The sequence below is a fragment of the Gossypium arboreum genome, chromosome 5 (assembly GCF_025698485.1).
Source record: "Gossypium arboreum isolate Shixiya-1 chromosome 5, ASM2569848v2, whole genome shotgun sequence".
In the NCBI taxonomy this organism is placed as follows: domain Eukaryota; kingdom Viridiplantae; phylum Streptophyta; class Magnoliopsida; order Malvales; family Malvaceae; genus Gossypium; species Gossypium arboreum.
Window position 1 is genome coordinate 73568016 of NC_069074.1, and position 22667 is coordinate 73590682.

At 34.9% G+C, this 22667-nt stretch overlaps 1 protein-coding gene across 1 annotated transcript; it reads right to left on the reverse strand.

Moving 5' to 3' along the window:
- Nucleotides 1-18397: 18397 nt before the first annotated feature.
- On the reverse strand, nucleotides 18398-21247 carry LOC108453331 (RNA polymerase II degradation factor 1). The gene is made up of 2 exons (XM_017751368.2): nucleotides 19778-21247; nucleotides 18398-19521 (listed from the first exon to the last, which is right to left on the reverse strand). The coding sequence occupies exons 1-2, from the start codon at nucleotides 21004-21006 to the stop codon at nucleotides 18615-18617; spliced, it is 2136 nt and encodes a 711-aa protein (XP_017606857.2). The 5' UTR covers nucleotides 21007-21247; the 3' UTR covers nucleotides 18398-18614.
- Nucleotides 21248-22667: the final 1420 nt, after the last annotated feature.

The window sequence follows — 22667 nt, forward strand, 5'->3', positions numbered from 1 at the left end:
GTTTACGAATGTGAAAACCCGGTAATAGCTCAAACCCTATCTCGGCATTGAATACGGGTGAGGGGTGTTACATTTAGTGGTATTAGAGCTACGGTTTAGTCGATTCTAGGACTACCGTAGAGAGTATTAAGGTTTGTTATACATGCCATCATTCAAACATTGACAGTGTGACGTCTCCTAACTGTTTAAATTCTTTTTAATATAGTAAATGTCTTCCAATCAAGCACAAGATGAGTCCGAGGGAGCCGAGAGCCATGCTCCAGCTTCCGTACAACGAATTGTATCTAGTAGTAGAAGGCTTATGTCTGAAGGCCAGGATGAGGCCCGAGCTACCTTCTTTGATATGATGGACGAATGGTTTAGGGATTACCTGAGGAATCGCCCCAACATACCAAGACCTCCCCCGCCCCCTAACCAACCTGATGAGGCTGTGCCATGAGGTATTGCACCGGTAAGAATTGCTAAGGCCCCTGTTGATAAGCTTAGAAAGTATGGGGCTGAGGAATTCAGAGCTAAAGTTGATGATTATGCTGAAAGAGCTGAATTTTGGCTCGAGAATACTACACGGGTGTTAGATGATTTGTCGTTCACACCTGAGGAGTGTTTGAAGTATGACGTGTCCCTTCTGAAGGATACTGCATACCATTGGTGGAAGACTGTATCCTCGGTAGTGCCAAAAGAAAATATCACATGGGATTTCTTCCAAGCAGAGTTTAGGAAGAAATACATTAGCCAAAAGTTTCTAGACTCGAAGCGAAAGGAGTTCCTGGAACTCAAACAAGGGAACAAGACTGTAGCAGAATACGAACGAGAGTTCATGAGGCTAAGTCAGTACGCAACTGAATAGGTCCAAACTGAGTCAGAAATGTGTAAACGCTTCGAGGAAGGTCTGAATGAGGAAATTAAGTTGTTGATTGGGATCCTAGAAATACGAGAGTTTGTCACATGGGCTGATCTGGCCAAGAAGGTCGAGGAGCTTAACAATGAAGGAAAACAAGTGAAGAGTGAGGCTCGAGTCGCAAGCAAGAGGTCCAGTGGTAGAACACTCTCGTTTCCCACAAAAAAATCAAAGAGCCAGCATGAACGCTCCATTTCATCAGTAGGATATTCGGGTAGAGCGAGAAGCTCTAAATGATGAAGCCAAAAGTCTTCCTCCCTGATGGTAACTAGTGTTGGAAGTGTAGATGATCAAAAGCCGAAGTGTAAGAGTTGCAACAAATTTCACTTCAGAGAGTGCCAAGTGAAGAGCGGTGCATGTTTCATATGTGGATCTCTCGACCACTTTCTCAGGGACTTCCCAGAGCGAGTCAAGAAAGAAGTGGAAGTAGCCGCAAAGTTGAGTACTCCCATTTCACGAGGTAGACCTCTGAGATATCCTGGAAGTGCCAGTGGTAGTCGAGTTGCAGCTAAAGACGCTGCAAAACTAGAGGTTCGAGCTCTGGCAAGAACGTATGCGATATGCACCTGAGAGGAAGCCTCTGCTCTTGATGTTATCATGGGTACTTTTTCCCTTTTCGATACATGTGTATTGCCTTAATTGATCCGGGGTCGACGCATTCATATATTTGCATGAGATTGGTATCTAGTATGAACATACCCATTGAGCCTACAAAATTTATTGTTAAAGTGTCGAACCCACTAGGCAAGTTAGTCCTAGTTGATAAAGTTTGTAAGAATTGTCCTTTGACGATCCAAGGTCTTTATTTTCCGGCTAACCTTATGTTATTACCATTTGATGAATTTGATGTAATACTTGGTATGGATTGGTTAGCCTTGCATGATGTAATTGTGAACTATGGTAGCAAGTATAATGAATTGAAATGTCCAGATGGTGAAATTCTGCGAATTAATTCAAGAGAATTGGGTACGCTGTAGGTTGTAATCACGGCAATGGTTGCTCAGAGATATATGAGAAAAGGGTATGAAGCCTACCTCGCATTTGTATTGAACACTAAGGAGACGAAGTTGAAGTTTGAATCTGTGCCTATAGTATGTGAGTACCCAGATATATTCCCAAAAGAATTACCCGGATTACCTCCTGAAAGGGAAATAGAATTTGGTATTGAGCTGGTGCCAGGGACAGCTCCTATTTCAATTACTCTGTATAGAATGGCGCCAACTGAGCTGAAAGAGTTGAAAGCCCAGTTGTAAGAGCTGACTGATAAAAGATTTGCAAGGCCAAGTTTCTCACCTTGGGGTGTCCCTGTATTGTTTGTAAAGAATAAAGATGGTTCGGTGAGGCTATGTATAGATTACCACCAATTGAACAAGGTAACTATCAAGAATAAGTATCCTTTGCCAAGGATTGATTATTTGTTTGATCAGTTGAAAGGAGCCACTGTGTTCTCTAAGATAGACTTGAGGTCTGGCTATTACCAACTATGTGTTAAAGAATTGGATGTACCTAAGACAGCCTTTACAACAAGGTATGGTCATTATGAATTTCTTGTCATGCTGTTTGGGCTGACGAATGCACCAGCTGTATTTATGGACTTAATGAATAGAATCTTTCAGCCTTATTTGGATAAGTTTGTCATTGTGTTCATTGATGACATCTTGATTTATTCTAAAGATGAGACAGAGCATGCGAAGCACTTGAGAATTGTGTTGCAAATCTTGCGGGAAAAGAAGTTGTATGCTAAGTTTAGCAAGAGTGAGTTTTGGCTCCAAGAAGTTGGATTTTTGGGTCATATTGTTCCGAGTGAAGGCATCAGAGTTGATCCAAGTAAGATCTCCGCCATTGTCGAATAGAAACTGCCTAAAAAAGTAACTGAGGTTAGGAGCTTTTTGGGCTTAGCCAGTTACTATCTAAGGTTTGTTAAAGGATTCTCTATGATAGCGACTCTAATGACGAGGTTACTACAAAAAGACGTTAAGTTTGAATGGATGGAGAAGTGTCAGCAAAGTTTTGAGAAGTTGAAGACATTGTTGACCGAAGCCCCTATTTTAATATTGCCTGAGCCGGAAAAAGAATTTGTGATCTACAATGATGCATCTTTGAATAGATTGGGTTGTGTACTCATGCAAGATGGCAGGGCGATAGCCTATGCCTGACGGCAGTTGAAGTCACACGAGAAGAACTATACGACGCATGACCTAGAGCTTGTCACCATTGTTTTTGCCTTGAAAATTTGGAGGCATTATTTATATGGAAAGACTTGTCGTATATTCACAGACCACAAGAGTTTGAAGTATTTGATGACTCAAAAAGAATTAAATTTGAGGCAGCGGAAGTGGCTAGAGTTAATCAAGGACTACGAGCTGATTATTGACTATCACCCAGGAAAGACGAATGTGGTCGCTGACGCGTTGAGCAGAAAATCCTTGTTTTCATTAAGGGCCATGGATGCTCGTTTGGCATTGCTTGATGATGGTTCAGTCTTGGCTGAGCTAGAGGCTAGGCCAACATTCCTTCAGGAAATCTATGATGCTCAAACTGATGATGATGACTTGCAAGCTAAAAGAACTCAATGTGAGTCAGGTATTGAATCAGACTTTTGGATTGGTTCTGATGGATGTTTGATGTTCAGAGATAGGGTTTGTGAACCCACAAATAGTGAACTTATTCGGAAAATTTTGCAAGAAGCACATAATAGCAATTTGTCAATTCACCTGGGAAGTACCAAGATGTATAATGATTTGAAGAAAATGTATTGGTAGAATGGCATGAAAAGAGATATTTTTTTTAATTTTTATCTAAATGCCTAGTATGTCAGCAAGTAAAAGCTGAACATCAAGTGCCTTCAGGTTTGCTACAGCCTGTGACGGTCCCCGAATGGAAGTGGGCTAGAGTTACCATGGATTTCGTGATAGGATTGCTATTGACTTCGAAAAAGAAAGATGCTATATGGGTTGTAGTGGATAAATTGACGAAGTCAGCTCATTTCATTCCAGTAAGAACAGATTACTCTCTTGATAAGTTGGCTGACTTGTACATGTCAGAGATTGTGAGATTACATGGGGTACCACTGTCGATTATTTCATACAGAGACCCGAGGTTCACTTCAAGATTCTAGAAGAAATTACAAGAAGCCTTGGGTACTAAGTTGAGCTTTAGTACAGCTTTTGACCCTCAGACAGATGGTCAGTCTGAGCAGATGATTCAGATTCTCAAGGATATGTTGCGATGTTGCATCCTTGAATTTCAGGGTAGTTGGGAAAAATATTTGCCGCTAGTAGAATTTGCCTACAACAATAGTTTTCAGATGAAATTGAAGATGGCACCGTATGAGGCCTTGTATGGCAGGAAGTGCCGAACTCCATTGTACTGGACAGAACTTAAGGAAAATCAGATTCATGGAGTTGATTTGATTACAAAAACTGAAGAGAAAGTTAAAGTGATATGAGACTATTTGAAAGCGGCATCGGATAGGCAAAAGTCATATGCTGATCTGAAAAGAAAGGAAATTGAGTTTCAAGTTGGAAGTAGAGTATTCTTGAAAGTATCTCTATGGAAAAAAAGTGTTGAGATTTGGTCAGAAAGGCAAACTGAGTTCGCGATTTATCGGACCGTACGAGATCATTGAAAGAGTTGGACCGTTAGCCTATTGCTTGGCATTGCCACCTGAACTGGAAAATATTCATGATGTGTTCCACGTATCTATGTTAAGGCTATACCGATCAGACCCCTCTCACGTGATTTCACCGACTGAGATTGAAATTCGACCGGACATGACATATAGAGAGGAACCAGTTAAAATATTGGCTCGTGAGATTAAACAGCTGAGGAATAAATATGTGGCCTTAGTAAAAGTTTTATGGCATCGACATGGTGTAGAAGAGACCACCTGGGAGTCAGAGGAAACCATGAGAAGCCAATATCCGAATCTCTTCACTGGTAAGACTTTTAAGGACAAAAGCCCTTAAGAGGGGAGAAATGTAACATCCCAAAATAGGGCCTAGTCGGAATAGTGGTTTTGGGACCATAAATCTGACATCAAAATATTTATTTTATGATTATTATGAGGCTTAGAATATGAGAATATGCATATGTTCAAGTTTCATGAAGAAATTCTATGAGTAAGGTGTCCAATTGGAAATTAGGGACTAAATTGAATAAATTGCAAAACTTAGACTCTAGGAGCAATTTGTATGAAATTGCTTTAGATTACAATTTAGAAGGTCTTAGGGAGAAATTTGCCCAATTTCTAAGTTTTTGGACAAAAATGGGCTTGCATGGAAGAAATTTCAAACAAAGGGCTTAAGGGCATTTTGGTCATTTGGCATATTAATGAAATAAAATGGGAAAAAGAAGGCAAAAATCAGCCAATCTTCTCCCTTGTCCAATCGAAATTCCTAAGCCACCATAGCTAGGGTTTCCAAGCTTTTCAAGCTCATTAGTAAGTGCTCCTAAGCCCCGTTTTTAATGTTCTTTGTAATTTTGAGATCCTAGTAGCTTACTCTCTCCATTTCTACCCATATTTCATGCTAAGGTTCATGTTTAAAAATTTACCCATGCATAAGTTACTTGTATTTTGATGTTTTATGGAGGAATTCGAAAGTTCGATGTGTGTTAAACAACTTTTCCTAAGTGATCTTTATGAAAAACCCTTAAAGGGACCTCTTTGCAAAAGTTGTCAAATGTGTGGTAGAAATGTGAAACTAATAGAAAATGTCGGCTTCCATAAGAGGGAAAAGTGTTCGACTAGGCTTGGGTAAGGTAGAAATTGTATGTGTTTCGTTATACGAGCCTAGGGACTAAATCGTAAAAATGTGTAAGGTTAGGGGCAAAACGGTCATTTGAACCAGGGGTGGAATTTAGACTTGAAATGTATAATGTGGAGTGTTAATGATCTATTTTTATTGTTATAGACCCCGATGAACAAATTCTGAAAGTCGATCGAGGAAAACGAAAGGTTTCGGAATAACTGAAACACGACACCGAAACGAATACCAGGTAAGTTCGGATAACTTAAAGTAAACATTCAATGTGCCTAATTATATGATTTATGAATGCATGATGATTGCATTTATTAATAATATGAAATTTTATGAAATGCATGTTTTAAGTATGAATTGTGATAAATGTCTCGGTTGAGGTTAAAAAGGGAATTCGATGGATAAACCATGATTGACATGTGTAATGAGGTCTTGCATGTGTTGCACTAAGGATTTATCCTGGATGGGTAATTCGTTGATCTCATTCATAAAAGGATCTAGCCCGGACGGGTGTTCCTTTGAATGGTCGACCCTCCCGAAGAATATATGTGCATTATGGATTTAGCCCGGAGGGGTAATCCGATTAGGATCTGAATTTAGTCTGGACTGGTAATTCAGATCTGAGCTCAATAAAGGTGTTTGTCGTTATAAGGGATTTAGCCTGGACTGGTAATCCCGACATCACCTTATGAGTTCATAAAATGAGGGATTTAGCCTGGACTAGTAATCCCGCCATGAGATGTGAGGTTTGCAAGATTGCATACTTGAAATGATAATTCATACGAACTGACAGTTAATGGGTATTCCATCGAGACTTCCTAGAAACTCAAAGAGATTAACATGGCTTATATGTGCAAATGAGATGTTGAATGATGAGCTCATCTAAGATAACTTTCATAGCACATTGTTATGTGACTAACTCATTGATTGAGTGTATGTGATAGGGAAGCCATCCTATGCTCATTGAATTTATTACCCAATTTGATTGCATGCTAATTACTTGGTAAGTTTACTTTCCTGTTATTCGAGCTTACTAATCATGAAAATGCTTACCCCTCTCTTTTCCCTGTCTCTCACAGAGCTCGAGGACTCGTAAAGATTGGAAGACGGTTGGAGAGTCAGCACACTATCAAATAGACCAGCTTTGGTATAAAGACATCTCTAAATTATTCAATGGCATGTATAGGTCTTTTGAATATTTTGTTATATGTGTCTTTTGATTTGCCAAGTGAAGGCATGTAAAGATAATTCTATCTTTTTGTATATGGCCATGGAGATTGGCTTATTTTGAAGCAGGCTATGACCTACAAAATTTCCATGTAAGTTTATAATCATGTGCGATGGTTGAATTCCAATTGGCAATGAGTCATAAGAACGAGCCAATCTTGAATGTGTTAAAGTGGTATGACAACACATAAATACAAGATGGGAAATAACCTAGCATGTACGAAACCAATGATATGAGGTTTTAATGCAATAAGTTTTTGCAAAGACCTTTTATAAAAGTATAATCAAGTTTTACTTTGTATTTAATAATCATTATGTATAAGTGATAAAAAGGGGTGACCAAAGGCTTGGAAAATAGCCTATTAAGGTCCATACGGTTGGGCACACAGGCATGTGTCTAGGCCGTGTGTAATACACGGGCAACACCCATGGGCGTGGGGCATGGTCGTGTGTCCCCTGCATCTAAAATGGTAAGTCTGTTAAATGAACACGGGCTAGACACACGAGTGTGTGTCTTGGCTGTGCAAATTTAACAGAATGCTCAAGTCTTGGACACGGGATGATTGTACGGGCGTGTCCCAAGTCACACGGGCGTGTGACACTTCAAGTTAAAAGAAATTTTTCCAAGGTGCCCAAAGTTTATCAAACGTTTTCGGTTTTTTCCTGCACCGCCTTTAGGTATGTTTTAGGTCTCGAAGACCTATTTAAGGGAAAGGATATACATATTTGAAAAGTTTTAAATTAGAACACAACTTAGTGACTTGATTTAATATGTTTACGAACGTAAAATTTAGTAACGCCTCAAACCCTATCTCGGCATCGGATACGAGTGAAGGGTGTTACACTAAAAGTGCAATTAGACCCTTCCGCAAAAAAAAAGCGGATCCTGAGGTTGGAGCAGGTCGAGTCGGACCTATTAAGCCAAAACGATGCCGTTTTGGCTTTAAGAACTTTGAGTGAAATGACGTCGTTTCACATATACTATTTAAATCAATTTTTTTCCTTTAAAATTCATTTTAACCTTCTTCTTAAAAAAAACCAACAAAAATCTCTCAAGCCCTCTCTCCTTTTCCTATCTCCAACCTAACTCCAATCGTCGGACCACCGTGGCAGCCGTCGATCGCAAGCGATGGCGCCGCCGTCCACGGTGCCAGAAAAACAAAAAGTCCCTTTTTTTTAACTTTTCGACTTTCCCACTCTCAAAATGACATCTTTCATCGTAGAAGGTGAGCTCGACTCCCCTCACGACGACTCAAGGTCGAAAAAGGTAAGATACGATTCCTTTTTTTTTATTTTTTAGTTTTCTCTTTTTTTAAAAAATAAAATAAGTGAAATAAAAAAATGAAAATAAACGCAGCATAAAAGACGACCTTTTTCTTTTTTCTATTTTGATTTCTCTGTGTATTCGTAAAAGAAAATGAGGGATCCCCCAATACATTGTTCATGGCTTTTTTTATACCCGAAAGAAAAGAAAAAATAAAAATATAATATTTTTCTATTTTTCTCTGTATTTGTTGATGTCTTGTTGTGTCGGTGCAGGTACGGAGGCTGTATGCGGCGCTGACGTGGAGGTACGGAGCTTGTGGAGGCGGAGGCAATGGCGATAGCATGGGGTGCTAGGGTTTCATTCTACTAGTTTAATTTTGGGCCATAGGATTGGGCTTAGGGTTTTTATGTTTTGGGTCTTTGGTTTGGGTTTATTGTAAATTGGGCTGTTCAATGTAATTTGGGTTAGTATGGATTGTGGGCCTGTTGTTTGTTTTGTAATGGGCTGTAAAAAATTTTTGGACTTTTATTATTTAGTTTTATTTTTTCTCGTGCCCAGGCCAAAATTGGCCTATTACAATCGTCGAACTCATTCATAGAATTAAACTCGTCCACATAGTCAATCATACAGTTCGTGCAATATTAAAGCAGTTAAATACAATTATATTAAAACTTATTTAGCATACGAACTTACCTCAGTTACAAAAACAGCTATTAGTTCGATTTAGTCCACAACCTTGTTCTTTCCCCGGTTTAAACTCGAACTTCATTTTTCTTGATCTATAATATCAATTTTAACTTATTTAATCATCACATTATTCAATTCAGCCAAAAAACACACTATGGGAAAAATTACATTTTTGCCCCTAAATTTTTGACATTTTACATTTTAGTCCCTAGGCTTGTAAAATGATTTTCATCCAATTTCTTCATTACCCAAGCCTAGCCAAACCTTTTTCATGCTCATGATAGCCCACATTATCCATTTATTCACATTTTACCACACATTTTACAACCTTTTACAATTAGGTCCCTTTTTAACATTTTCATCAAAAATCACTTTGTAAATGTTGTTTAACTAACAACAAACATGCATTTTCTACCATTAAACATCAAAATACAAGCTTATTCAACATGGCTAAAATTTTAGACTTTTATTTTCTTTCAAATTAGTCCTTAGAATAGCTAAATCAAGTTACAACATTCACAAAAACGTAAAAATCATTAAAAATGGGACAAAGACAGACTTACAATCGAGCTTGGAAGCTTGGTCAAACCCTAGCTATGTATTCTCTTGCAATTTTTGGCTATGGGGGACTAAATTGAAGAAGATGGACACTTTTATTTGTTAATTTTGTCTTTATTTACTAGATTACCAAAATGCCCTTCACTTAAATTGTGAAAATTTTCCCTAATCATGTCCATTTTTTTCCATACTGATATAATGGTATAATTACCATTTAAGGACCTCTAATTTAGAATTTCATAACAATTTACTACCTTTAGCCTTTAGAACTCAAATTTTGCACGTATTGCAATTTAGTCCTTCTAGTCAAATTGGTTACTCAATCGATAAAAATTCTTAACGAAACTTTCACACAATCATTCTATCATGCTGTAGACCTTAAGGAAATAATAAGATAAATATTTCGACTTCAGATTTGTGGTCCCCGTACCACTGTTCTGATTTGACCCAAAAACGGGTTGTTACAAGTGATGACTTAGAGAATGAAGTATGCAAGTGATGCATTAAAGACATATGTTAAGAAAAAGGAAATAATTTCAAAATTAGGTATAATATTGGACAAGTACGAAAGGATAGAACTTGAGGAAGTATTCGCCAGAAACAAAGCTGAAGGTCAAGAACAATGAGATTGTCTATACAAATTACCGGTTGCAATGTGCAAACATGACTCAGGTAGATGATGTTCACCTTACTAAGTTCTTATGAACTCATTTGTGTGTGTTATGTTGCAGGTGAGTTGATGTGAGTCTGCGTCAAGAGGGACAATGTTAGGACTACGCCAAGAAGTGGCGTATTGGGTTGTTATGCATACATAACAAGTTTTAGCGGTGCATTCAAAGTATGATTTGTCACTGAGATTTCCATACTTGGGGTGTAACAACCCAAATTTGACCCTAATCGGAACGATGGTTTCGGAACCACAAATCAGAGTCAGAAAGATATTTAAATATCATTTTCTATGTTTTGAATGTATGAATTTAGGTGTGCTAAATTTTCGTGTTTAGATTCGATGATTTGAGTGCTTGATTATTAAAAAGGATTAAATTGCATCAATTGATTAATAAGCATGCTCTCATGAAAATGTTAAAGTGTTATGTCTTTAGAATATTGAGGTTTTGAATGGCAATTATATCATTAATAAATATATGGACGGTAATGGCTTAATGCATGATGTCTTTATATGTTTATTTTAAAGTTATTTGTGAGATAATTATTTTTATAAGTATTATAAAACATAAAATGGAAAGCCATGCATGTTTGTATCTTTAGGGCCGAATTGAAGTTGTTTTTGTAAGTTGGAGTATTTGTGATGATATTTAACCTTAGACAATTGATATGGACGGTATGGGACATAAAAAAATAAAGCTATGTTATTTTTTTTAAAGGTTAAACTAGTAAATTATTATTAAGTGAAGTTTTAATAAAACAAAGCATAAAAAAGAAAAAGAAAAAAAGAGAACATGCATGTAGTTCATCTTGGAGGCCGAACAAAGGAGAAAGAAAATAAAATTTGTGGCTTTGAAGTTTCGGCCATTTGAAAGCAAAAATTCAAGGTAAAATTCAGGTTGCTTTTGTTAATTTTTAGTATCATTGAATTCCTTGCTTAATTTTCTCTAAAACCCATGAGTTAATTTTTGTTTTGGTGAATAATTGATGTTCGACGATGAGTTGATAAGCTAAGAAATTTGAGTTTGATGTTAGAAATTAGAAATCAAGTGTTAGATGAATGCCTTTTGTGTTACGATTTTCTGTGATTTGAGTTTAACATTAATTTGTGACACTGATTTAATAGGAGGGTTAAATGGTTAAATAAATGAAATATGAGAATTGATATTTGAATAAGACATATTCGGTTTTAGTGTGCCATGGGAAGAATTTAATTATTTTGATGTATTAAGGATGTTTGAACCGAAATGTCAAAGCCTAATTTTAGAAGGGGTATTATTTAAATTATAATATTATATGATTTTTGAGTGAAAATAAAATGGTTAATTAATTAAATAAGTTTAAATTTCTTTTAACTAGCTCAAGATCAAAAGAGAGCTGATTTGGATCGGGGGAAGTCGAAGCTAGTCGAGTAATCGTTTTTATCAAAAGCTAATACTCGAGGTAAGTTTTTAAGGAATTAAGTCGAGTTGGATTTATTTATAAATGATATACATGAATTTAATGGAAGTATATATATTATTGATAGAACCGAATGTGACATTGATTAAAGAGACGAATAGGTTAATATGTATTTATGTGGTTGATGTTTAAGCTTTGTATACATATATATAAATGAGTAGCAAGTTTGAGAGATGCACTAAACGTGCAAATTTGATACCAAGCACTAAGTGTGCAAAATCGGTCATTGAGCACTAAGTGTGCAAGTTGGTTTTAAGCACTAAGTGTGCAAATTGGATTTCCGAGCACTAAGTGTGCGAAATCGGTTATTGAGCACTAAGTGTGCGAGAAAAATTTTAAGCTTAAAGATTGAGTTCAGTAAGTCTCGAAACTATGTGGTGTTTATATTTGAAAGTAAATATATGTGTTTAATTGTGGATTATTTGAAATGCTAAATGAAAATCGTCTATTTGGAATTTTGTATAAGATGTATATTTTGAATAGCTTTGTGTTTGAAATTGTGGATATCACATGAGAATGGAATTTCATATTAGATTCGGCCGGGAGTTTGGGAACAAGAAATGCTTTGTGGTTGTAAGTTGGTATTGATGAATCCTTGTCTATAATATTTAAAATTATTATTAAGAGTTTGATCAATAGACTTATTAAAATTGCTTATAACTTACTAAGCTGTTAAAGCTTACATGGTGAGTTTTTGTTCGCTCTTTGTGTTTTAGATTCTTGGTGATCGTTACGTGCTCGGGGATCGTCAGTGACTATTGTCACACTATCATTAATCTTTTGGTACTTTTGAAAATCGAACTTAAAGTTTATGGCATGTATAAGCTAAGATACTTTTTGAATTCATTATGGTTGTAACGTATATAAATGCCATGCGAAAATGGCAAACTTGATACATAAGTCTATATTATCTTGATTGTGTTTTTTTGCTTGTAATGTTTGAATATGAAAAAGGTGAAGTTGATTGTGGTTTGAACGTTTGGTTGATATTTTGGTGTATAGTAGATGATTCGGCTATGCTATGTATCAGGTGTGGTATGAATTTTGTTTGGCTTAAAGATCTAGCTTTATGGGAAATATTATGTATGCCTTTTTAATATTTTAAGTTATATATATTTTAATAGTGGTGCATTCGGCTAGGTTGCTTAGTTAATTAGATTTGGTTAAATGGCCGAATATATGTATATCTAGTTATATGTTAAACAAGTTAACTAAGTTGTAATTGTGGAAGTAGATTGGATGTATTCGGTTCTTGGGTAATGAAATTTAGAAATGTTTTGTCATTTGGAGGTGGTATATAGTTTGCCATGCATATATGATATTTGCAGTGAGTGCATTGTATCATATGTCTTGATTTTAAAAATTACCGTTTGGATATTACTTATGCTGTTAAAACAAGGATGATATATGTGTTATTAGTAAATCAATTTTATTACTCATGTCACAGTTGAGTCGTTAAAAAGAGTTGTTATTATGCATGTGAATTGTTCGAAAATTACGAGTAGGTCTCATAATGCTTCGTAACCCACTCCGGCGACGGATACAGGTTAGGGGTATTACATGGGGTGTCTATAATAGATTAGGATTTCAAATCAAATATCGTTGTATTTTAATTACCACGTGTTGTAGTTGTATTTACTTTTTGTACATGCTAATGTATTTAAGTTAGAAAATTTTGTAATTAAGTAAGCCATAATTTATTGTAATTCATATAAGTAGACTAAGTTTGTGTCTATATTTGTTAGTAATGATCAAGATCTGGATCCGTCAAATCGGATCGGGTTGAGGCTGTTACAATCATCCTTACAAATTTACATAAACAAGCTATATATTTGAGATAGATTTCAATAAAAATAAATTTATACTAATATGAATATTTCATAAAATATATTGAATTATAACTTTTCATTTGATTCCAAAATACTTTTTTCGACACAAAATTAAAAAATATATATTGTGGCTTTTGAGTTCAAAAACATTTTCTAAAAGTGCTTTCAATTTAAAAGCTGCATAATGAATATTATTTATAACTTAAGAAATATTTTTCAACTAAAAAGCTAGATGGAAAAACAATGAGAGAAAAAAAAAAGATATTTCTTATAGAAAAAAAAAGTCTTAAATTGTGTTTAAAGTTGGATTCAAAACCTTAAGCAGTAGGATTTGCAAGTGTCACAGGTCGCGAATCGAAACCTATGACAAATTAATACATTAAATCTCATAGAGGTCAATTGATTAAATAGGGTTCATTTGATTCATTTGAATTGGCCCTATTCGCAGAACACATGAAAAAACACATCTACTTGAAGTTTTGGTGGTCTAGTGAAATACTCCAATAAAATTAGAGTTACTGTTGTAAATCCCTTAGGACTTTCATCTTGTAAATAGGCTTTGATCCTCAATTATAAATAGTCTTATTTGTAATCACTCAATTATTCTTCAAAGTAATAGAAACACTTTTAGAGCATTTACTCAAGCACTTGGTGTGCTTAATTTTCTTGTGACTTTATTGTTTGCTTTTGCTTCTTGACTTGAGAGTTTGCTTCTGCTTTATTTCGGTGCCTTAGAGAATTTCCTTTAAGAACTATCACTTTCAAAATTTATGCTGACTTGGGTGGATTTGAAGCTAAGTTTCTATTTAAGGTTGTGTAGTTTGTGAGACTAAAGTTCTAACTTCATAACGTAAACGTCAACATACATATATTTAGGGGTGAGTGTTCGATCAAACTGAGTGAAAAATTTTCGAGTTGGCAAGTTCTGTTTTATTTTCCTAACTTTATTTTAATTTTTTTTATTCGAGCCAAGTGAAATGAATTTCAAGTCAAATCAAATTGAGTGAAATTGCTTGAGTTAAAATTTTTAAAAAAAACATGTCAAATTAAAATCTTGTTACAATATAACTAATTTCATGTTAGAGTACATAAACTTGAAACCATATAAATTTGAAAATTTTTCAAAGCAAAATAAGAAAAAATGATAAACTTGAATTGTTAATTAATTTATTTACGTCCCAAAATTAATATTTAAAAAATTAATTTCTAACATTTTTATATATTCTTTATGATTTTTTAAAAATATAAATTTTGAAAATTTTAAAATATATTGAATTTTAAAATTTATTTTGTAATTTTGTTGAGAAATACCAATTTGTTTATTTTCAAAATTGATAGGAACCAAAGGGCATTTACACCATTTTCTTATTTGAGTTATTCAATATTCAAATTGTAAAATTTAACTTGACTCAGACTTAAAACTCAGATTTATTTATTCAAGTTAATTCGAAAAAATCGAATAACTCAATTTAATTTAACTTAAAATTTTTTTAAAATTTTAAAATCAAATTTTTTTCACACCTACATATACTTTACAATTAGTGTGAGTTAGGGTGAAAACGTAATATTCCTCACCCACATGAGAACAGTGTATTTTTTTGTTTTTGTTGTTTGAAACGAGATGTACTTACAAAATTACTGGGCATCAATTTGCGAAGGAATCAGTTGATAGATAAAGAAGTCTAGTTTTGGAATTATAAATTTTAAATGTTTTAATTTGGAGTCCAACTGTGTATGTTTTGTACCCTGAATTCAATAATTGCTGCCGTTGAAACCATGGAGAATCTACCCCACTTAGAGGTGATCATGGGCGGGCGGACCGGCCCAAATAAAATTTTAGGCCCGTCTATTAGGCCCGGGCCGCCCGCCCAAAATATGGGCCTAAAATTACTAAGCCCGCCGGCCCGACCCATATTAATTTTTTTCTTATTTCATTAAATAAAAAATTTAAAAATATAATAAATCAAATATATTTAAAAACATAAAAATAAATATTAAAACAAATAAAAATAATACTAAAACAATTCTTAAAACAATACACAAATTAACAATATAATAAAAATACTTATATTAAAAATTTAAAATAATTAAAAATAAAAATATATTAATATATAATTAAGGCGGTAAAATGGGCCCGCCAAAAAACTCTTACTGAGGCTCTGCCCGTTTTTAAACGGCCTCGTTTTTTTGCCCAAGCCCATTTTTCGCCTATATTTTACCCAAACCTCTCATTTTTCGAAGGGCCTTGGTAGAGCCAGAACCAAACCCATGATCACTCTAACCCCACTTCCATTTTTATATATGCATTGAATTTAGCCTCAATTTTACATCTTATATTTCCTTTTCTTTTCTTTTCTACAATAATTTTCTCTAAATTATTTTCTAAAAATAATGCATTAATAGCTTATATTATATAATGACCTTGACTTTTTATGAGATAATTTATCAAATGTCCGTAAATTATGTCTTTCATTTTAAATTAGTCTTTAAACTTTAAAACATTCTAATTACATCCTCAAACCATCAACGATATATCAAAAAATCATTCCGTTATTAAAATCGTTAATTTAATTATTAAATGAGACGTTAAATCTTATGTGACATGATTTAAAATTTAAAAAAAAGAAATATTGTAAAAATCTTGATCTTGAGGTTTTTAATGCTCATTTAGAAACAATAGTTCACTCTTTTTCTTTTTTTTACTTTATTTTTAGTTTTAAATTTTAAAAGTTATGCGGTAATATTTTACTTTTCTTTAAAATTTTCATTTTTAATTATGTTGCATGAGATTTTGCGTGTTTTTAATGGTTAAATTAATTATTTCAATAGTGGAAGAACTTAATCGATATAACATCGATAGTTTGAGAAGTAATTAGAATGTTTTGAAGTTTGTGGACCAAATTAGAATGAGTATCATAATTTGAGGATGTCTGGTGCAACTTTATATAAATATAGATATAAAGTCTACTTTTACCCATAATTCCTCCCAAATCTTAAATGAGAAAAGAAAAAATACACTTAAATGCGCTTAAATTCATGTCTTTGTAATTGTAATAACAATGATGCCAACTAAACTAATGTTCAATAGACAATGACCTTAACTTATTAGTAAAGAGCAGGGGTGAATATTACTATGCAAGTCCATTAATAAATGTTTAATTTATAAATAAATACATGATCAAATTGTACTTTGGTCCCTCCAAAATGAAAAAAATCAAGTCCTTCAAAAATAATAAAATCATAAATTAATATATGATAAAATTATATTTTAATCTCTCATAAGTTTATAATTCAATTCGAACCCTAAAATATTTATATATTCACCTTAAAGAGAAGTTCAAAAATTGAAATTACTTTATAAAAGAAATTTGGAGTTAGAAATTTAAGTCTATTTTTGTATGAGTTGGATTCAATTTTATCTTGTAGTTTAGCTTATTCGAGTATCCAATATCATATAATTTCATATAAAAGAGTTTTCATGTAATTTGTACACATTAGTTTATTGGTGTTTTCAATAAACGTAACATATGATTACGATGGCATCAGTTATTTAAAATTTGTACTCATTGGTGTATTCATATAATTTCATATTATTTCGTGTATATATATTCTATTATTTTTCTAATAACAACGCATCCAAATTTTGAAGTGGAGTTTATTAAACAGTCTTAGATACATAGATGGCAGTGCTCAACTTGAAAGAAGAAAGAACCAACAACGATGTCCATAAATTTTTTTTTTGGCAAAAAAAAAAGTGCAAGTAGTGAAAATAACGTAAAAATAATTGAAGAGGAAAGTGGGGGGCGGAGCCCAGAAGCAGAGAGAAAATCATTAGAATCTATAGAAAATTTATGGAATTAAAGATTACGAATATTTATCAAAATATATTATATTAGAAATTATGGAACGGAGAATACAGGAGAGAAACATGAAAAAGAATAATTCAGGATGCAGAGCCCTCCACTCTTGCAGCTTGGAAGTTTCTCGGTCAGCAATTACAGCATGAACCTTAGTTGTCCCAGCTTTTCATTTTTTTCAAACACTCTGGTTTGAACACAGATATAAAAATTATAATCTAGATATATGATTAAATTAAAAAAAAAAGAAGAAGTCAAAATCAGGTAACATAGACTTGGCCTACTAGTTCATGTTTGACTACTGAAAAAATTTCAGTATGAGCCATAGCCATCCCAACTATTTCATTTGTTTTTAAAAATATCTTTACCATTCGGCTATGACGGGTGTATACAATGCCCAAGAACAAATTCACCGCCATTGATTGGCTATTACTATCGATTCCAACTTTATGCAGGCGAGGTGCAGCCTGCTATCCGAACTGAGTACGGGTTTGACTTATATTTGAATATGAGTATTAAAATATGATCTTTTAAAAGTATAGAAATTCTTGAAAAAAATCGAGTCCGAATTTGGATAACATAGGGAGGGGGCCTACTAGGGGAAGTTTGACGCCCTAAAAGAATTTCCACCACAGAAAGCTAAGGCTGTCAGTCAGCATACATGGAAGTTAACCCACAATTCCTGTACAGCAAAATCTGTAATCGAGTAAGCAAACATAGCAACAGGGTGACTCTAAGAGTGTAAATGGAAGGAATAACAAATAAGCTTGTTATCAAGTACACAACAATCAAGAAGAAAGGGCATCTACGAGATTGAGAACCAATACTAAACAAGAATTTATTTATTTAAACCTATAAAGTCAATCGGTATGAATAAAAATTTGGTATCAACTGAAAAACAAAATTCGCTAGAAATTTGCAGCAATAGAGATAGGTTTAATCGATGGGAAACCCATTTAAGGACATAATCTTTGTCCCAAGGGTCAATAAGAGCAGCCAGATAAAATCTTATTTTAGGCACTTCGATGTAGGTCACATACCAGCTTCAAGCAAGAATTTGCTTTTTGCAAATATATGTCTCTGCATACCCAATACCATAGAAACCCTGGATCAACAACAATGTAACAACCCATTACTAAGTAAAAGATATATGAATTGCACAAAGCACACAATATCCGAGTTCGAGCTTTTACAGTATAAATCTTCAGATGAGTTTCATTTCCTATGACAATACCAACAATATGACATCCACAAGATAGTAAAAGACCATTGAGTTCCTTATTACCTTTCACAAATACATATCACAAGCCAATACCAATGAAAAACACAAGACTTTAAAACAGAATATAAAGATATAAACCAAACCCTTCTTTCAAAATTTTTGTCGCTTCCTTCTTGACTGATCTATATTGGCTGTGAAGTTCTGATCTGTGGCTTGATGTTGTCAGTCGGAAGTTGCGTGGGTGCATCTGGCAAGACTACTGCAGTCATGGTTTGGTACTGAGGAGGCATGTTGGGTGCCATAGGCTGAGTGTAATACATTTGAGCATGAGTTGGATCAGTGAATTCATATGCATATGGGGCAGCCGTGCCGGAGGTAGGTGCAACAGATTGTGATGCATGATGAATCTGAGAATAACCCGCATATTGTTGTTGATGCTGGCTGTTTTGCACTTGAACCAGTTGTGGGTTACCAGTATTTGTTGTTCTGTATACACCAGCAGCAGCAGTCATTTCAGGTTTAGCAAGAGGAGCATTTCTCATAGGGTTGTATGCTACATGAGTAGGAGCCATGGTAGGATTGGAAGGAGTCTGCGGCCGGCTCGATGGGATCCCTGTGGGGGCTTCATTAATGCTAGGTTGCTGGACAGGCATGTTGTAAGCTTGAGGCTGCCTCGAGGACAAATAGTACAGGGGATATTGCTGATCAATCTGTGTTTGATGATGGTGATGTTGCTGTTGGGAAGGATATACAGGATAATAAGCTGAGATTGGCACTGCCCCAGACTGGTGATGATGAATGTAATGCGGTGCACCAGCAGCATGCAAGAACTGCTGCTGCTGCTGCTGCTGCTGCTGCTGCTGTTGTGGTTGTTGCTGTTGATCGAATTGTGGTTGCTGCAATACATAACCAGAATCCTGAACTTGTTGTTGTATCTGAACTCGGCCAATTGAGTTCGGATCAGAGATATTAAGCTTTGGATCGACAGTGTTTGCAGGAATCCTGTTAACCCCAGATGGGATTTGAACAACTGGGTCTTGATAAATCACAGGCTTTTGGCGTGATAATGGATTTGTAAAACTACCGTCACTGAACAAATGATAAACAACAATCTCAGCAACTTTTTAAAGGCAAAGCCAAGCACAAATGAAGAATAGAAGCAATTACTGTCACTGAACAAATTAAAAACAACAATCTCAGCAACTTTTTAGAAGCACGACCAAGCATAATTGGAGAACAGAAACTACCGTTACTGAACAAATAAAAACGAGCTCAGCAACTTTTATGAGTAAATCCAAGGATAATTAAAGAAGAGAAGTGGGTTCGATGATTATGGAAACAGTACCTTGAGATGGAATCTGGAGAAGCCAAATCTTGACCACTGCTATACTTCTGTTGATTCTGAAGAGGTAAACCCTGAGGCTGAATCACTGGAGTTTGTGTTTTCCTATATCCCACAGGAACCCCATGATCCGATCTCTCATCATCGGAAAGACCCCGATTCAAATACTCCCCAGGAACCACTCCCGGATTCAAGCCCACCCCACCACCAGAAGCAGCGATGCCGGCAGGCATCGGTGGCGGCATCGACATAGCCGCAAATACTTCATCCTGTTGCTTCACTGCACCACCAGCACCACCAGTAGCAGCAGCAGAAGTAGCAGTCACAGTAAATTGAGCAAACTGTTCCTCGATTCCCACTTTATGCTCTTTCTGATCCTCAACGTGGACCCGGATCGGAGGCAAGTTAGCAAGCGAAGGAGAAGAAGAAGTAGAACCAAAAGAAGAAGTGGTTTCAAGCATAGGAGAATCAGGAACGGAGTGAACATCTTGACCTTTGGAATTCATATTCTTTTGGCTCCCACTCCCTTCATCTTTCAAACCAACTTCAACAACGTTGCCCTGACGATCATCATCCAAACCCAACAAATTGACGTTGGTCGTGGGATCCGAAAACCCTCGGTTCAACAACCCGGACCCATTCAACGCGTTAAGGAACCACTCATCGGACTTGGTGGAATTGTTAATAATGGGCCCAATTGAATGAGAAGACGTTAGGGTTCCGTCGGGATTGAGAGGGAAAAGAAAGAGGCGAATACGAGAGGACTTGCTGGACGACGTCGTTTGGGAACAAGTTCGGTCGTATTCATCGATCATGTTCTCGAGGTCTTCATCAGTTGTAACGGAGATGAGAGAATCGAGGTCTTCGGAGGGAAGTTGGTACTTGAGAGTAAAAGGGCAGCCGCGGAGAAGAGAAAGGGAGAGGCGGTGGTGTAGGGAAGCGAGGGAAGTGTGGCGATCAACAACAACCATACGAGTGTCACCGCCGACGTAACATAAGGATTTGTCATGGGGGCGAGGGACGATGGTGCCACCATAGCTGCACATGAGGCGGAGCTTTGGGTGGAGTGTAGTGGGAAGAGCAGGGTCGTCCCATGAGTCCGTGTTGCGGGAGCGAGGGGAAGAGTCTATGGAGTCGGGATAGGTGGCGGGGGGAGCGGTGGCGGCTGCAGTAGTGGTGGTGGTGGTGGAAAGAGGAGGAGCTGCCGCGGGTGGCGGAGGCGGGGATTCCATTAGAGGATTTTCGCCGGGGGTGGAGGGTGGGAGGGATTTGGGGAAAGAGAGAGAGAGAGAGAGAGAGGAGGAAAAAAAAAAACTAGAGAGAAAGGAAGATGCTTCGGTAGCGAAAAGCTTTTGCTTAGCTGGTTTTGCTTAGCTGTTTCTTCGTTTCTCTTTTTGCCCTTTTTTTTCTTTTTGAGTTTTGAATATCTTTAAAAAAATCCAAAATTTTTTATGATTTTCCTTTAGATTTTTCAAATTAAGACAATTAGGACTAAAGCCTCATCTATAATAAAATATATTTATGCCTATGCTCTTTTAACTAAATAATTATTTTTATAGTTTGTTACATAATTAAAAATTAACAGGTTTTACTTTTTAAATTTTAAATAATTCAATTTATCTCATGATGACATCAACTTTTGCTATATATCTATTTATTAATAAAGATAAATAAATAATTTAATTTATAAAAAAATCCTTTCCTTTTAATTCATTTTATTTTTCTTCTGTTTTACTACTCATGTAGTTCTTTTTATTAATAATTTTAATTTTAATAAATACAAGTATCCTCTATTTAAGTCAAATCTTGTTAGAGATAATTTCAAGATTTAAACTTAGTCTAAATATTTTGCACAAAATTCACCATCATTTCTCTCAATAACTTATTTATTGGTATTTTAATAATCATTATTTAAATAAATTCTTTAAATAAGAGAAAAAAAACATGTTTAAAGGTGGTCAAATCCAAATCCTCTTAATTACTACAATAACAATAATGCCAACTGAAATAATATTAATTATACTCTTAATGCATGCAATGGATAATAGCTTTTCAAAAGTACGACTCGTTCACTCTTTACTTATGAAAGACTAGCAAGTCAGATTCTGACATATTTTAAAAGAACAAAATAAGGTTATGGGTTACTTGGTGAATATGGCTACTAGAGATTTAAATACAGTTTGCACTTTTAAAGAGCCTCCAGCGAATACTCGAGCTTTGTTGTTGGTTGTTCTTCAACAATTCAAAACCATGAAAAATTCTCATTAAAACTATATTGATGTAGTAAATTTTTGCTACTTTTTTTATAAAATATATTTTTTGATAGAAATTTAATTCAATAAGATACAGATATATTTCTTCTAAAATGATATCAAATAATTTTTCTAAAATTAAATTACATAAACGCTTTTAATTTATTTAATATTATGAACTTAACTTGATTTTCTTAGCAAATCTATAGTATCTTGTCAACTTGTTCATATCCCATCACCATTATATTGCAATATATTATATTATACCGAAGATTAAACGTAAAGACAGTTGAAGAAAATCTTACCAAACAAAAAGGCTTAATGAAGGGAATCAGGGATGATTTAAATTGTTGTTATTTTTGTACTAGTATTTTTAAGTACCATAGTCTTATTTAAAATAGTGTATTCATATAAATTTAAAATGATAATAATTCATGTTATATATACTTCTGAAAATTTTTATATATCAATATCATGTCTATATTATTATATTTTAATTATTTTTATCAAAATATAATGATTTAATTTTATTTTTCCGTATGTAATTTTATTATATTTAAATTATGGGATAAATACAAAAGGCAACATCTTGAGGATATGAACAAAGCAAGAAAGTCCTAAAAGGCAACCTCCCAATCCTT